The 18,023-nt window shown below is 42.6% G+C and overlaps 2 protein-coding genes across 9 annotated transcripts in view; both read left to right on the forward strand.

Moving 5' to 3' along the window:
* Positions 1–1,873: 1,873 nt before the first annotated feature.
* On the forward strand, positions 1,874–6,157 carry LOC111269571 (uncharacterized). Its single transcript, XM_022849274.2, has 3 exons — positions 1,874–2,030; positions 3,878–4,141; positions 5,329–6,157. The coding sequence occupies exons 1-3, from the start codon at positions 2,000–2,002 to the stop codon at positions 5,409–5,411; spliced, it is 378 nt and encodes a 125-aa protein (XP_022705009.1). The 5' UTR covers positions 1,874–1,999; the 3' UTR covers positions 5,412–6,157.
* Positions 6,158–9,406: 3,249 nt separating this feature from the next.
* LOC111269572 (tudor domain-containing protein 7B) overlaps positions 9,407–18,023 on the forward strand; it is a 32,824-nt gene continuing 24,207 nt past the window's right edge. The window contains exons 1-2 of one of the 8 annotated variants that reach the window (XM_022849276.2): positions 9,407–10,384; positions 17,459–17,731. In XM_022849276.2, coding sequence (XP_022705011.1) covers positions 17,522–17,731 — 210 coding nt within the window. In that variant the 5' untranslated portion in view covers positions 9,407–10,384; positions 17,459–17,521. Of the gene's footprint in view, positions 10,385–10,449; positions 11,267–11,481; positions 17,732–18,023 lie in introns of those variants that run through there. The other 7 variants (XM_022849277.2, XM_022849278.2, XM_022849279.2 and 4 more) reach the window with 7 other exon arrangements.

The raw sequence follows: 18,023 nt of genomic DNA on the forward strand, positions 1-18,023 counted from the left end.
AAGTTCCTGTAATAACAGTGCATTACGTTCTTGATAACCTTGAGATATGTCCAGATGACATCAATTCTTCAATTAGAACGCAGTGAATCTATTGTATAAAACATTAGTTTAGCACCGTCTAAAGATTCACGTGTACGCGTAAATACGAATCTACATACATCTCCTATAAAAAAAAAAAAATTAATTAAAACTGGAGGAACACTAAATAAATGGTATAATCGTTTTGCTCCGTACCATTCTAGGTCGATGACGTCTGACCTGCACGAATCGTACGCCATGGCTTTACTCATAAATTACTTATCTGACATATATCAGCGAATATTTGCATGCGTTCAAACCCCATATGCGCCTATACTTTATTGCCTAAAATTTCAGTGTGTTATTCATTAAGAGAACACCTAATTCACTCATTTCTAATATAATAATAAGCTCGTCTCATGGTGCAAAATAAAATAACATTCTACCAGTCGAACTTGGGTTTTTGTTGACAGAGAACTAATCAGCTAGTAGATATAGGTTGTGGTGTGATGGGGATTCTGATTCGCCTTCCTTCAATAATAGCAGATCGCTTCCGATTTATTTACGGGCCTACTCGACAATGATAAACCTCTAAGAACATTCAGATATTGCATGGTAAGTGACACAGTTCGAATCCATACGCTTCTATTAGCACACTTCGGTTCAGAATCTACAGTCTTCCACACCAGCCTGATATGTTCAGTCTTCATGTGTGTAGGCCATTGTAACGACCCTAGCTGAAAGTTTATTCATTGCCTACAATCCAGCATGTGTAGGTATTTACGTTCGAGGAAAACCAATGCCAATTTGGTGGATTTGCATATACACACATACACACATATATATATATATATATATATGTGTACATATAACGCTTGAATCTTTTTCTTTTTTCTCTCTAGAAAGTCGCCGGCAAATTTCATCCTGGCCGTGCATGCAATGCGTGAGTTAATCGAAAATTGCATGTATATTTCTGCGATTGGCCGCCATAAGCTTTGCCTTCAGATACGGTGGATATGTTACCGCCGGATCAGCATCGGATACCCTGATCAAATACATATTGTTGCCATATTGGTCTTTCGTTCACTGTTGCCTCGCCGAATCTGCTGTACGGCGTAGGAGATGGCTCTGTAGGAAGCGAGATTGTGCGATGCGGTCTTACGCAGCGGGTCAGAACATGGAGCTTCCACTCAGCTCGTGATATGCTTTCTTCTATCATTTGTTTTTTTTTTTTTATCGTTACGTAATTATTACCTTGCGCCTCTTTTTTGTGTGATGCTTCTGAGAAAATCAAAATACACGAAATCCTTTTCATTCGGCAGCTGCAGGTGAGAGTGGTAGCCAGATCTGACAAAGGCGTATAATTGGGAAGGCCCTGACGCGCTGATTAGTTCGAATCTTCAGCTACGTCTGGTTAATAACTGAATAGATTAAGACGACGACTAAATCACTCTAATGCGGTTTTCCAACTTAGTAATTCGTGTTGCCACAAGTTGGTCCGTTCTATTAGACTAAATAAAACAGTGTTTATTTTTCCAGATTATATACATATATTTATATAGAATATTTTCAAATTATCTCTCCCACTAAGATAGTACGGCTTCGGTAAAGAATCAATAAACATTTCGACGAATTATCGAAGGATCAATTAAACTGTTTTAGACGTATTATACTGTAACTCTCATATACCGAACTTCGAATCCTTAGAAAAGGTATCGAATATTAGAGGAAGAGGCATCTGTGTTGATCGGAAAGCAATATGTCGAACGCTGTTATAAAGCTCTTTCAGAACGGATTCGTTTGGGAAGTCTTAAAGTGTACCCTCAGCTTCTGATGATGTCAGCGCATGTTGTTTGATAATTTTTTACGTTATTCCAGTCTACCATTTAACGTCCAGCGTTTCGCTAGTCATTACCAATTTCAGTGTTTGTGCATATTGGAAATATCCGTAAGTTTGAGGTGTTCAAACAAATAGAACAAAATGAAGCTGTGCAAAGCTATGGTTCAACTTGGTAAGTGTTGTTTCTATTGTTTACCTAAAGTGAAATAGGTCTAGAAAAGCGACCTATCAGCGGTCTTTACCATCGGAAATGGATTATTGGATACATTGCTGAAATGGGCGACAATTGGCCATTTTTTTTTAACTAGAAATTCACCCCAATATAGGCTGACACCCTGATGCTAGCTCAGTCCAGCAACTTCAAGCATTCGGTGGGGGACCGACAATCTTCCAAAGGGCTTCTTCCTAAAGAGAAATTAATATGCCTCTAAACGTACCCGAATCACTCCGTTCGTTCGAGTGGTACAGGAGTAACAGGGCTGCATAGGCAAAACCAATCGTTCGCCAGTCGTACGAGGTATACAATGCCATAGATATGCATCCGTGGATTCGAGAGACCCAGTTTAAAATCTAGAAAGCTTTAATTCAGAACTACAATGCTGAAGCATCCTGTAAACAGTTTAGGTTTAGTACTATGCATTCTCAAAGTAAATTTAAACCTTGAGACATAAAGGCCAACGTTGGACTTCGTGTATATTTATAATTATATTGAGTCACCGAAAAAGTATCCGCCATTTCTCTAGCTAGATGGCTTTAAGGTCACTTAGCTTGGGTAATCTGAGTTATGTCGGCTATCATTTCAAAGCTCAAATTTGGCACTAGTAGATGTGTTAAAATTGTTGGACGTCTCATAGACGTAGAGTAGCTTAGAGACGAATGGCACGTCTGCAGAAAAATCGCTTTTTTTTTACGGTACAAGTGCTGCCTAAACCCATGAAAAAACATCTGCTTTATGTTCGTAGTCAAAAAACACTATCGGGAGGAGCGACTTAAAGATGCTTGTGTCGCATTCGTTTTGAAAGTTTCGATATATAACATGCTGCTCGTACCGATCGACCAATTACAGAAAACGTTGATGAAATGATTGCAAAAGTTGAGCAAGGCCGACATGTGAGTAACCATAATGTCGTCAACGAACCAAATAACCACTGCAAAATAGCTGAATGATGTGAAGTTAGCTGGTGACAAAAAAAAACTCGATGTTTGGGTATCATATGGATCAATGCAAAGATATTATATTCGACCGCATATCCATCTGTCAAATCCTCTTTTGCTACCGTCAGCCAGAAATGATCGACTCGGACTTCTACTGCCAACAATTAATAAGATGACGCCAAGCAATCGAGACGACCGAACCGAGAAAGCGTCGTCTTTTACCATAACCTGTCTACACCATAGATATTTTTAGCTAGCCGGCAACAACTGAGAGAGCAGCTCAAATGAGAAATTCTAATACGTCCACCGTATAACTAAGAACTTGTAGTATCAGTCTATGCACCATTTCGATTTCCGTTTCTACGGAATTATTTTAATAGTATTAATTGGAAGAATTAAAAAAATCATTTGTAACAGCCTTTTACACGGAAAGCACAGAACTTACACAGTGATGCAATTACCGTGGCGCAAAGAACGTCGCAGAGGCTCATCGATAAAAATGGCGCGTATTTGTTTGAGTGATATTATTTCCAAATATCGAAAAACTACTTAGCTAAATTTTGCCTTAAAACGGTCAATAGTTTTTTGACAACTGGACATATATACGAGCCTTTGCAAAGGTAGCTTAATGAAATTAGTAGATATCCTAATCTTCGTATGCTTCTACGATAAACGTTTTGCATTGACCCAACAACGCGTCATTATCTTTTACAGTCAGTTGGTTGTTCTTTTGAAGCTACTATAAGGTACTTCAAGCCAGTGTCGTTACTTTTTTAATCCTGCTATATATATATATATATATATATATATAAAGGAACGAACACTCACTCGCCTTGCGTCTTTCGAATTATTTGGACGCACCAGTGATTCTGACAGGTATTTTGTCCACGACAGAAAGTCAGGGAGCATTCAAGGATTCCACTCCTGGAAAGAAATGCAAGGAGCTGTTCCACTGCTCTGGTCTTGGAAACAATTGCCAACTTCGACAAGGAAAAGATGGGTGTTCGACATGTTTCTGCGCTGATGCATGCCCCGAAATATTTTGCGGTACCCATTGCCGACGTGTTCTCACAGAAGGACACTGTCCGTTTTGCGATTGTCGTCGTGGGCAACAAATTTATATTAAGGGTAAGTCACGTTGCATTCTACAAGCAGTTCTACACGAGTACGTTCTAGGATGTATCTTCTGTAGTAGCAGGTTATCTGATATAACGCAGAACAACAATAAACATGTTTCAGTCTAACAAGTTTATGATAAAACATGCTTTGGGGGCTTTCGATAAACGATTTTCTGGACCAATAGTCTTATATATTTGTCATAGGCGTTGTGTGGCGGATTGCTTCATGCTTGTTTTGTTGGGACAAAAGTAGTAGAATAGATGCTTTGATATGGTTGTTTAATCTTTTTTTCGGCACCCATAAAGTTAGGTTAAACACAAAAATCAAATATAGAACCGAATTCGTTCTTTCTATTCACACAAGCGAAAGTAAGCCTAGTAGTATCCCAGTTGAGCGGGTGACTGAGTGGTCAGATGCTGAATCTGCACCTTTTATAAGATATTGAGGAACCTGATGTCTCACAAGGGAACCCTCAACAGGGTTAATTGCCTTAGACCGTCAATAAGTCATGATGTAAGCTCTATTGTATCCGCAATAAATTCAGATATTGTGTTATTTATTAGTTTGCTATAAACGATTGTAGTTTTCCCTGATCACAGTAGTTAATTGTATTTCTAACACTATGACGATGATCTGATAACCAGCCATAATACTAACCATAATAATCTTTCTAAAAGTCTCCCAGTTCTTTAGCAATATTTGATTTTTGCTAAATTACATGTTCATATATCTATAAAAAATCTTCGAACGCAGGTTATTCATAGTGTATGTATAAAAATGCGTAAAAAATAGTTGGCAAACAAACATCTCTCATGCACTCGAAGGGTAGTCATTCTATGCTATCAAAATCGCACGAGCGTAAAAGATCATTTCAGCGATGTTGGTTCGATCTCGTATAGTACAGTTTAGACCGAGTCACAGTTTGGGGCATACATACCCACCGGTGAGCTTACGGCTTTCTCAAACTGATGCTGACAATTAAGACAGTTAATTTGTTGCAAAATGACCTCACACTCCACCGCGGTATATATAGCGTTTGCTGGTTAGCGCACCTACACAAAAGCCTGTAACCTCAGGCCAAAGCCTCAGTCACCCATGTTTCAGTATATGCAGACTATTATTATTACTGATAATCTATGTCTAATTCTGATTATACTAATGTAGTGACGTCCTCTACTTCATTGCCGCCTTTATAGGAGTTAAACCATCACCTCAACCGTACACGCTGGCGCCCTACACCAGGCCATTTGACATTAACGAGAAGCAGGAATTTGAGTAATGCCACCACTTTATTACAACAACCGGATAAACAGGGCGATCTTGTTCCAGGACCAAGACCAAGTTATTTTTTTAGTTACAAATTCATAGAGTGGTGTATTGTGCATCTATTTTTGAGGCGGTTCGGGACTAGATACCGTTAAATATCGCAACTTCGTCGTTTATTATAAATACCACATTAACGGATTAATTCTAGAGAAACACGCAATGATATCAACTTGCTGCTTACATATTGCCTGTATTTCGTCCCTGTTATGATGGAGTGGAAATGTGTTTGGCAACCTAATCCCGGAATATTAAGTGAAACAGTGTAGGCTTGAGACCGGGCTTAGACATACCCTGTCTCATGTGGAAAAGAGCCAAATGTCTAAGACAATGACTGACGATAGGCCCAGAGGCGAGGCCCCTTGTACCAGTATCATTTTTACTGATACCAATTATATGAAATAAATAATTAGATTTTTCTTCTTCCAAAGGCCATGTTGCGTTCCGCAAATGTATTTCTCATTTAGGCCAACTGGACGTTCTCTTTGCTGCGACTTCCCAGTGATCACTTCAATATCATTGTATAACAATACATGTCAATTAAATTTAATTTAAAAATAGTTAAGTTGGATGTATCGAATAAAGTTGTAATTCGCGCAGCTACTAAGTAGTTAAATATTTTAATAAGGCACCCAGAAACCTCAAACGTACGAAACAAGTGTTCTGTTCATTAAAAATCCTTTCTTATTGTGTGAAAACTTATAGTGTGTATGTTTTTAAATTGACGAAAGCATTTAAATAACTGAACTCGTATATATTAGTCTGTTATCGTCTCTAGATAGCCATGAGCTGCAGGACATTTATGGTATAGATTTCTGGAAAATTGAATTTGCATAGGAACTCGACCAGGCTTTTATTTAATCAGATAACTACTTACAGGGTCCTTGTATCTAGTTTATGTTAATCAATTCAGTTTCTTCTGGCAAAGACCTATTTCCTTCATGAAAACATTCTATAGAATTTTTTGGGCTGTGCTTCCTCAGCTTCCCCTGTACTACACCCAGTACTTGAGTAACGTGGGGTGTAATACAAACATTTTCGTACTTGAGCTTTGACCACTACCTAAACATATTACTGGCCACCTAAAAATCAGTTCCGAACACACGAGGATCTAGGTAGGGTCATATCACCTGCATAGTTCCTAGAAAGTAAACCGATCGCCATTAGAACGCCATCGGACGCTCGTAACACTGTACACACAATCGTGACTTCCGTTAATTACGACACACCTTTTTATTAAGGTTGTCTGCATCTGTTTTTCTGTTTTTCCACACATTTGAGGGGCGCTGTCAGCATATATACACGACAGTCATAATCGTCACGTATAGGTGTAAGGGCGCGATTTCAGCGCCCGAAAGCGATCCAAGCGAACGCATTTCCACGGCGCGTATGGTGATTAGGAATGGTTAGCAATGCTAATATGGGACATCCAAAGAGAAACAAATGGACAGCGCATATTTACTAAGCGATGCAGCGCGCTAGCCAACGACCGAATCAACTGGCCGATTCACCCTAATTCGGTCTGGTTAGCTTCGACGGAGAAAACGCTTCGGAGAGGAATTGGAGCTGGGTATGTGCTGGCGGTAGCTGATGCAGTGTGTGCTATGGCGGCGTCCACCTGATTTTACCAGGGCACCGACCCCAGGCTGCAGTGGCGTTCCGAATTTCTAGTATTATTAGAGTTCTTTTCGCTGTTGAAACACCATCACATACTGGTAACGAACGTAGAAGTGACTTTTCCACGGTTGGCGACGGTAGAAGGCAAAATGTACCCGCGGAGGTGTCTACGTCAATACGTAAACACTCTGCTAGACAGCGAAGCATAGTAGTTGCTACAATTGAACGTATATTCAAGTGCAACATCGAGAAAAAAAGCGTGTATGTGTGTGGCGGGGGGAAGGGGGGGGGGAGAAGAGGTATGGAGCATTATGAATTACGTTGGTGGGGTAACAGCGACGCGTCAGAATGTTCGCAAACGCCAATATTCATAACCACAGTGAAATGATACGAGTCTGTTGGAAAATGTCAAAGGTTTAGATTCGTTGAAGTTCGTTCCGTCTCTCTAACGAGTGCTGAAAATGATTAAATCCCTTAGATATGAAGCCGTGGACGCGTGCCGGCATTATTATTCTGTGGGGTTTAGTCAGTTTAATAAACTTTAAGCAAATATCTGCATTATTACTATATTCTTAACATATCTGAAACTGAGCATGAATTAATGAGGACAGGCAGTCCTCACTTGTGTTTTCTAGCCCATACCGTTAATAAGCGTTTGCATTAAATTCTCGTATGTTATATGTGATATTTGCCAGTAGTATTTTTAATTCCCCAACAGTTTGACGGGCATATGTCAGATTTGTTGCTGAAATGGCATGTTGCTATCGTACAACACCCGCTATCAATGTATCTATTTTAACGGCGTTTGGGGCATAATTTTGTATGAGCAGATGCTGCAACCTTCTAAATGTTAAACAATTTAACACGCGTCATTTTGGGAGTAAAATCAAACTGGATGCAAGCCCTTGCAGTTTCGCATGTATAACCGTAGATATACATATATATGCATACATATATATAGGGTGTTACCTGCTAGCTCAGAGTTCAAACCTCCCTATAGCTTTAGATCGACATATAATTGGTGACTCATTGATCTATATATCCTTCCTCTGATATGCAAACGATATGACATTTTTATTATCTTTATCCACCTAAACGAGCACGAGGTCACTATAATGAAAGCCATGACCTGTACCTCCATGTGTTCAATGCCGAAAAAGATAATCTTGTAAATTTCAGGCTTTTTCGAAGTTTGCTCGTTTCGAGCCTTAGGTCACCTTAGGTGATTAAGCGACCGAAGTTCAATGACTCTCGGTATGTGACTATCGCAATTGAATCGTAGAATTTAAAATTCTTGAAAGAATTATTTTCTTGTATTTGAAGTCTACTAAGTAATAACATAGAAAAATCGTTATTTTTGTTACAAAAGAATAGGAAAGCCAATATTTTCAAGGAAGGAAAAAGACAGCTTAATGAAAACGAAAGAATCACGCATAATTTGTTCAAAGAAAAGATAAAAAAAAAAAAAAAAAAATAGGTACAAGTATTTCGGTGACTTAAGATCAAATATCGCCAGCTATACAATGCGTTTTTCCTTTATTTTTAGCAATAATAACTTTTGACCTTTTATTATATGATCGCCAAGATTGCTGATTATAAAGACCTTAGTTGAAACTTACCCAAAAATGCTATTGGTTTATATTCGTTTTCTTGTCTTAACAATTCGCTTAGTTTGCTGTTAGCACATTAAACAATTAACCTAAAGAAAAGGTTCGCAAATGTTCCAGTATAAAAACATTCAGGCTGCTGTTTTTGCAGGCTGCCAGTCCCTAGCAAAAAAAAAAAAAACGCGCAACAATTATATTATGGGAAGGATAAGGAAAATTCATGTTTCTCCAAAAAGAATTACCACTACTAAATCCAGCTGCATTTCCGTCATCACCCTTCCACAGAATTCCATACGCATCCTCTATCATATGAATTATTTTGAAAAAGTTTTTTTTTCTTGCAAAAGGCTAACTTTACGATCTGTTTATGCAATGACACAAAAACAATGCATAACGGAGCCGGGAAGAACAATGTTCTGAACGATGACCTTTTAATGCAACCGTTCGAGCAGTCTATGCTAAATGATGTTCTATGCAAAATTCACTCAAATCTGTCTTCCGTAAAACGACATGTCTTACCTTTAAAACAGAGAAACTCGTAAAACTATACATTAAACAAATAAGTTCTTCTTCATCGCGTTATCAGACCGGCCGGTCCCATCTCTCGTCATCATTGGCGCGTCATCATTCGGAGCATTCCGCTCGCTCAACGTTAAGCGTTCCCATATACCCCCACCCCTTTCCGCACCAGCAGAAAGCATGAGCAGCGACTAGCGCTGGCCCCTGTTTTGCTGAATGGGGTGTGAAACATTGGTTTGCCGTCGTCTTTTGGTCGGTGCGCTCACCGTCCAAGAGTTGTCCTTCACTGTCATCTAAACCGAAAGTGTCTCAATATCCTGCTCGTTGCTGTTTTTTGGCGGCTGTAGCTGTTACCACCGTCGCCGCAGCTGTCATGTTGACATTACCAACACTAGCAGGTAACACATTTGTTTAGAGAGGCTTATGGTAACTTGCTTCTGCAAGCCGCCGCAGTTGTTGCGGGAGCAGACAACATACCCGAGAGGATCGCATCGCCCTCATTAGCTTGTGTGTGGTTTTGGCGCAGCAGCCTTCTTGTCGTCTCACGCGTGCTACGTCTCCGTGGGCTAGTAACGGGTGCCAGCAGACCCAGTTCTACCAGTAACAGCAGAAGCTGCAGTAGACGCAACCCCTTTCTGCCGTGCCAAACATGCAGTGGATGATGCAGTGACAAGTCGCAAGCGACCAGCAAGCAGCTGTCAGGTTACAACAGCACTCGCGGTTACATCGCCGACAGCCGCTGTGAATAGTGTCACAGCTGACAGAGCAACTGAGTGAGTGACAGGAACAACGAAGGTCAGGACGCAAACAGGCGACCGAAGAAACGTACGAACAGAGAATATGCAGTGAAGTTAATCTATAGACCAAGAAGCGCGCTCTAGTCTGAAACGGCACGCAGCTCGAATAACTCGACTCCGATGTCGCGTAACGTGTCAACTAGCGAACTAGTGCAGTGTAATGCTCCCCACTACCCCCGGTGTTATCCCGCTGCTGTCGTTGTGTAGCCCCGGCAAACTACCCTAACAGATCCCCTGCCAATCGCTATCGACCCCCAACGTGTTGCCGATTGCGCTCGTCTGTATTATACTCCAGGACGAGAAAAAAAGGACAACGACGTTTTGGTCGGATACCCAGAGTTCTTTTTAGTGCTGTTGTGGAAACAGCCTGCACAAACAAACCGGATCAGGTAAGTGTGCCGCGTCTACATGTGCATAAGTCATTCGGTAGCAGTCGCTAATAATCCTAGATCTACGTATATATGTGGTATGTATATGTGGTGTTGCGCGCCTCCAGTAAAAGATAGGTTTGTTTGTGCCGAATGCCCTATCTTCACTGTTGTTTCGATAACTGCAAGTCAGTAGGCACACTCTGTCCTTACTGTTTACGTTCGTGTTGATGTTGTGTTTGATTGCGTAAGTTACCTACCTACCCACTGTCCGTGGTGTCGTCTAGTCAGCTGCCTATAGACCCGTAGACATTATCAGATTTCTTTCGAGCCCAACCGATCCGGTGGGCCCCGCCCGGGTCGCCTGTCAGGCCCGCAATCGAACAGCTGCACTGGCGCTCACCAACGCAGGCGCTCCAGGCGGTAAACTCAAAGAATACGCTTAAATGCTATAAGAGCGGCAGAGGCATCGCCGCTGATGGCAGCGACAGCGGCAGGGTGGTGCCCACTAACACTGTTAGTGATCTGTTCTTGTTCGCTATCTCCGGACCGCTAACTCGTGTCAGGTGGAGAATTTACTGTAAGTTAGGGAGCTGTGCGTTTTAAGTCGCATCATAGGGGCTGTTCCCGCGTGACGAATCACCGTTGTCTTACTGTATCCTACTTGAGCATGATTGTTTTTCTCGAAATAAGAAGAAGTCTGCAAAAACCTGTTGAGAAGGACCCTTGAGAAACGAATTAGAAAATTAGAGAGAAGGGTAGAACACCGCTCCCCTCACACCCAGTCTCCAAGTAGAATAAGACATTAAGCAAGATTAAACCAGTCGGTGGACTCGGAGTGAGTATAAAACTCAGCCCAATGTACTATTGAGACGTTCTGGCGCTGCATCGGTGCATAAACGGGTAAGTTCTTTCGCGATATTCTGTTTTACTAGAAAAATTGTAGTACCAACATGCATACAAATGGAAAACAATTGTGACTTTTTGAGACGTCCATAACGCTTCCAGCAATAACCCCCGGGGAAATAGGGGTACGGCAGAACTTCGCTGCTCGATACGGGTCCTCGCTGCTACGGTTGGCATTGCTGTGGTTATTTCGATTCCTCTTTCTGGCCCTGGCGATCTGTCGTGTGTCGGCGTTGCGGTGACGTCGCTAGACCCCCTTTTTCACTTGCTGCCATTGTTTAGGCTCTTGTTGTTGTTGTTTTTGTTGCCGCTGCTGCAGCTACAGCTGCTACGGAACGGTGCCATAGGCTTCTGCGGAAGAAGCAGCGATGAATGCAACGACGTAAACTTGCAGACGCAAAAGTGCTGGAAGTTACCACTAGCTCTGCTGTGGATATTCAAAGGGAAGAGCAACGTAACGTCTTGGTCGCCGTTTTCGCGTAATGGTCTTCGAGTGGTAGTAATGGCTGTTGCTATTATCCAGCGTAACGCTTGTGTACGGCAGAACTGAACGTGCTTGTTCACTGGTATATATAAATATACGAGCAGTCCATATACGGTTCGTTCCAATTTATTGCCATACGCAAAACATTTTCTCAGTGAAAATCCGCACTTCTCTTTATGTTCATTTGTGCGTGTGTGATTGCGAAGATCGAGACAAACGTTTAATCAGTTGTGGGTTAGTGGTGTTCACCCGTAAGGCATACATTGATACAGTGGAGCACGTAACGGACTTGTTTGTATGCAGCATACCCAAGTAGTGCATGGTGTCGGGTCGGCGAATGCAAATATATCAAAAGCAGATTACTCGCCATCTCCGTTCGGACAAACCTGCTGGTTGACATGGTTTTCCTTCAATAATAGCGCATTGGTGAGGTTTTTCTCTCTTCGTTCTGATTAATTTTCCGTAACGATTTCGAGTGGGGTGCTGGCATTGTTGTTCCTCATATTAACGTCGATAATATGTGCCCCGCGTATGTTTTCTCATCTGATGAATGGGTTTGACCGAGCTGAGAAGTAGTTGTTCTGACAGACTACAGTCGTAAGTGACATGTTGGTAGCCGTGGAAAAAGGAAGCTTTATGATGAGTCTGCTGCTGCTCAATATATGTTGGAAAAGTTTGAAACCCTATATAAAAATGAAATATAGGACAAAATGACGAGCAGACACTTTGGGTATAGGTGAGTGCGATGTGCGGTATAGCTGCCCTGGAACCTGACGTGGCCTAGGTCAAATGACACGGTTAAGAATCAAGTTCTGAACTTCCAGTATAGTATTATTGAGGTTTGCTAGCTCTCCTTTTCAAAAATAGCTTAGTGAGTGTGTGTAAGACGGGATCTTTGAAGGGCCAAGTCAGGAATTTAGCCTTAGACGAACCGTTGGTGTTTTCAAGACCTTGATTCTCTTGATTTAAACTCAGATGAATCAGGCTGCTAGATCACCAGTTTTAACTCGTAGAAAAAAAAAACAGATAAATATACTTTAATAGATTTTATTTTATAGACTCAGTAAGCTCAGAAGCTTTAATCTTCTCTCCTACAGCGGAACTCTGCGCCAATGAATAACTTGAGATAAGTTAGTATATGTATAATAACTAGTCACTAACGATTAACGATAGTTTGTTTTAATGTTATGATTGAGTCGTGCACTGTCGCAAGCTGCAATCAATAGATCAATCGAATACGATTGGTTTTCATGGTAGTGAACTTAGTGAAAAGTGGTTGTCTGGGTTCGTGGTGCTGAAAGCCAGTCGTCTGAAGCATTGTTATTTAACGCCGCAAGTATCGGAATAAAATTCTAAACGCTGATTTTCTAATCGGATACAATTGGGCCTCTTGTAAAACAGTTTTGCTCTCTTCTTCCAATATTCTTCTGTACTTTCAATAGTGCATACTTAAACGACATCAATGCTGTTAGTATATCAGGTAAGCTGTTTTCCTATATTTTTGTACAGTGTCGAAACAACACAAAAACAAATTTTCGCAGCGGAGAACAGAGTTAAACAATAACGGTCGCCAGGACACACAATCGTGTAGGCGTTCACCGCACAATCTACTTGAATCTAGGGCAGTGTGTAGAAAAATTTGATAATAAACAATGTGCACTCTCGTACATAATGTCATACAGCTTCTGTGGCTAGGTCGCAAAGGATGGTATGTTAAGGACACCGCAACTAATCGTACCCTTGAATTTGAAAAAGCACACAATGCTATATAGTCTTTGAGTTATGAAGAGACAGACTGTGGAAGTTTTCCTTTTTTTTTTTCATTTGATACAACTATTGTATTACAGTAAGACGAATAGCTTCGTATGTATCTGTCAGACTCGATGCTAGACGAACCTAGTGACGACTTTGGCCTCGAAGATATCGTCAACGCTTTCAAGGTCTTTTTTCCACTTGATTTCAGTTTAAATCAGTCGGACGAGCATCCACTAATACATTGTTCTAGATTATTATTGGGTTAGTATTTTTAGCTAATTATCCATTGGGTATTCTCTTCACTTTCAGAAAACCATTTTCAAATGCTCTAAATTGTTGTATTAGACGAATCGTTCAGGGAACATGTTTATACATACGTTTACACCTTTGATGTGCCTCTAAATGCTTTGAACGATTTCAGCTTATAAATAGAATGACACAGGCTCACCGTGTCGACTTGTCATCAAATTAGGACAATAGACCGGCCGACTACAGCAAGTTGAAGTAGTAAGTATCTCAGAAGCAAGTACGTGCTTGGCATTACCACTCCCAGCTATAGCCTGCCGGCCACAGCAGTGAACAAACGAGTAACAAAATAACAACATTAAACATTCGGTCGGCTCAACGATAGCCACATAGTTAAGCGAGATGCCATTAAGTGAGGACGAAGCCTTGGCAAAGACGCACGCAGCCTTAGCTAACGCTCAGCCAAAGGTGCCTGGCACTTTAAGGCTGCCTATAGCTAACCTAGATCTTATTGAGGAGTTTAGCTAGGCGAGCTGATAAGATTTAACGCACCTTGAACTGGTGTGCTGAATCTAAAACGCTTTTCTTAGGACATCGCTGCTACGACTGCAACGATTGGGGTTCTTGGATAGGCCGATGGAGCACTAACAAAATGGGCGACACCGCAGATACCATCGGAAGTGAAGACCACGCCTAGTTGTTGCTTAGGTACGATCACTGTAATCTAATTATGATATTCCCTATATATCTGTATGAGTATATTTGTGTGACGCGTGTGGGCGCGTGACGGAACCGATCTGCCTAACGCATATTGCGAGTTCCCGATTACCGTTGATTCTTACATTTGTTTTTTTATATATTTTTTTTAGCACGGCTCATCTCTGCCGCAGCACTTGCCTCGGTCGATCGTGTTTTACATAATAATAACAGACCAGAAATTCTAGATTGGACAGTCGTTTTCCTTATTCTTTCATATCGAATGCTAGAGATTTGGCTTGATCTAAACTGCGACCAGCTGTCGGGAAAGGTTCATAGTTGTCATCGTTTGGTAGTTCCTTTAGTCTCTAGCCTGGCCGTTCGCTATGGTAGGCCCCAATGGCTTCATGATTAGTCAGTTTCTAAGCCCGTCTCAAAAAGGCAAAGACGCTGCCGGAAGAATAATCAACCTCCTAGGCACAGTCAGTTGAGACGATCGATCTACGTTAGTGTTTACCCCAGCATTTCTTCACTGTTTCTTGGAGTGTCTTTCACCAGCGAAACTGTGTAGTAGAGTTTGTCTATTAATATCAAACACACGCTGCTGTTTTCATCGTATTCGAGTTAGATTCGAATTATTTTGTCAGCCTTGTTTCTATCAGAGCCGATTTATACGCGGCCAATCTATCGGTCCGAGTGTTTATGCTGCCTCTTACCGACTTGCCCTCTCTGATGGGCTCTGAAATCGCTGGCGCTGTCATCACTGCAAGTGGAGCTCCAAAGTCCACCTACAGTAGCCAAGTCGAGGTTGGCGACGTCCACGCGTTTTTAATACGATGTGCTTCTACTGGGCACTGCAGCGATCTGTCGGTAACAGCTTGTAAACGGACATTGAACAGGGCCGGCTCATTAACGCGGGCCTGTTGCGCAAATTTCACATAAACTACAGATCGAATCGTTGTTGCGCTTCACACGGTACTGCACGCCGTTGTGAGCTCTGTCCTCAGCGTTCTGCTCGGGATGAGCGTTAGTCGATAGTGCGATTAGCAGCTTTGGCAGAACGCCCGCCCAACGCTTAAGGCCTGCTTGAAATTCGGCATCTGGCTAGTTAATGAGTGGCCGAGCCAAACAACGCACAGCTATCGCAAGAAGCTGCGTTCACTGTCTGTTGTCGTTGTTACCCTTCGCGTCAGCAACAACGCTTCTTGCCAGTCTCGCCGGCCTTTACCAGGTTCTTTCCACATTCCGACTCCGCTGCTGCAGCCGTCGTGTTCGTTGCTACAGGGGAAACTGTGTTAAGGTACCTTGCTATAGATGAATTGTGGGTGAGTGTCCGACCCTGTGAGTCCGTGGGACTGACTGGCTGTCCATGCGTGCGGGTATCAGAGCAACAGCAAAACAAAAAAAGAGGTAGCGAAAGAAGGGGAGAACGTCTAGCTGTGAAGCCTTCGTGAATAACGAAGTTATTGAACTGTACTGACGACTACCAATTCCGGCAAACTAGGAGGAGCTGCAGTCGCGTCCAGACAGGTCCTTATTACTGCTACAGTTTGGGACAGCAAAGACAGCCAGTAGTAGGGTGGCATAGAATCAGCACTGCGAGCAGCAAGGAAGCAGTCAGGAACCGTTTCACTAGCCATGACAAGCAGCAGACGGCAGCAATCCCTGTCGCGCTGACACTGTCACTCCAGCCTTGCTGCAGCCAAGGGCAGTATTCGCCGTTGCAAGCGAACTGAGCGCCACTGGGAAGTTCGTTAGCGAGTTATCCATCGGAGTTACATAGAGTTTCCGCGCTAGCGGTTGTGCCAGTCCGGACTAATGTAGGCTCCTTGAGTAAAACCAGTTGTAGTAAATGTAGTCGTACGACCATGGTTAGCGCACAACGCGTTCGCGGGTCGGGCGACTTGCCGTTGATGACACTGGAAGCAGTGGTGGTGATGGCGTTGCCACTGCGTTGCGGCGGCGGCGGAAAAGAAGTCTAACTGATTTTCTATATGCCGACAGGCAACCCGTCGTCGACTCTTAGACACACGGCTACAGATAGACTAGAGCAGAGTACTGGTAAGTGATGGTGGCTGCGAGTGACGTCGCTTCCTGCTTACTATATTACTACAGCGCTGTGCAATGCGTTTACAAAAGCCATAAGTCTTCAACCGGTCAGCGAACGGCGTAGCAAGTGTAGCGAGAATCGTAAGTCTCGTAACGAAGGAAAACACCTACGGCAAGCGACCCCGCCTAAGAGCGGCGGCCATCGCCGCGGCTGTTTCAGGCCCGTTTGCTATTAGTCTCTGTTCGTTCGTTTATCCACCGAATGCCGTAGGAGTGGCATGAGCACGCAGCTTTCAAAATAACAGCGAAAACATAAGGCTCACATAGAAGTAATGGTGCTCCGTTAGGGTAATTCGGAGGTGAATGCGACTATAACAAAACTCGTCCATCTCAGGCGCGTAGGATAAGAACTACTAACGGGATCGGGCGGAGCCTGGCGATCTGCTGGTGTTATTAGCGGTACTGAGGGGCTGTGCTGCAGTGTTAGGTTAATGAAGTAGGAAATTATGGGGTTTCTGAATTCCAAGTGAAGTTCAAATCTGTTTAGCAACGTGCCTTTGGCACTGGCTTTCCGAGGCTTCGACTAGTTCAGGACCGCCTATGCTGACAGATATCAGTGAAAGTGTTTTCGTTTATTGACTTTTTTTCATCTGAGGATTTATTCAGTGCGATTGATATTTGACGTTTACTCCGCATTCGTTACTTCTTTGAGGGATCTTCGAGAACAGAATCAAATGATGATAATTTTCAGTTAACAAAAATACATGGAATTCGTGACAGTCTTCTTTGTAAGCGGATTAATACGGCGTCATTAATTCAACGTTTGATTGGTGGGAAAGAGCTGGAAAGATTAACGGTGCGAGTCAACTGCAACAAAATATAGAAAGAAAGACAGCGTCCGACTTTATTCCCTAAAGGTTTCGTCTAGTCTAACGAGTATTATCATGCGCCACTCTCAGAGTAGCTCGAAGCCAGCTGGCCTACGGAGTGCGGCGGAAACCTTAAACGAAGCAGCCAGCAAAATGGAGGGAGCCGAACTAGCAAACACCCTGCGAAATCTGCTGCGCAGCGCTAAAGGCGGTATTCCACTTAAAAGACTCGACGATGAGTTCTACACGTTTTCAGGAGTGCATATTCCGTTGGGTTCGTTCCGAACCCTTGAAGATCTCCTGAAGACGCTACCGGACGTGTGCTCGCTCAGAAGTAACGACCGTGGACACCTCAGCGTTTACGTAAGTACACCTCATTCAAGCGATTTTTAGATTATTATAATAACACAAATGTCCCATAGGAAATTATCAGGCTATTATCATTTCGTAACGAACCTAAGAGCGACCATTTATAAAGCTAGACATTGCTAGTGTCGTCTGCTCCTGCACGACGTGCCTTAGCGGCCGCTGTTATGTATAAAAACGGCTGAAGACTGGCATAGAATCATGAGGGAGGCGCATTTTTGTGCCATTCTTACGCACTGCTTTCGTTCGCACCAACTGACTAATAGTCTCGGTACTAGAAATATTTCAT

This window comes from Varroa jacobsoni, unplaced genomic scaffold, assembly GCF_002532875.2.
Source record: "Varroa jacobsoni isolate VJ856 unplaced genomic scaffold, vjacob_1.0 scaffold_1398, whole genome shotgun sequence".
Taxonomy (NCBI): Eukaryota; Metazoa; Arthropoda; class Arachnida; order Mesostigmata; family Varroidae; genus Varroa; species Varroa jacobsoni.

What these genes read in the sequence shown, in the direction of transcription:
- LOC111269571 (XM_022849274.2), top strand. Translation starts at nt 2,000, where the DNA reads ATGAAGCTGTGCAAAGCTATGGTTCAACTTG. An exon ending in CAAAGCTATGGTTCAACTTG is followed by an intron (nt 2,031 to 3,877) that starts GTAAGTGTTGTT and finishes TGGACGCACCAG; the next exon opens with TGATTCTGACAGGTATTTTG. An exon ending in GCAACAAATTTATATTAAGG is followed by an intron (nt 4,142 to 5,328) that starts GTAAGTCACGTT and finishes CCGCCTTTATAG; the next exon opens with GAGTTAAACCATCACCTCAA.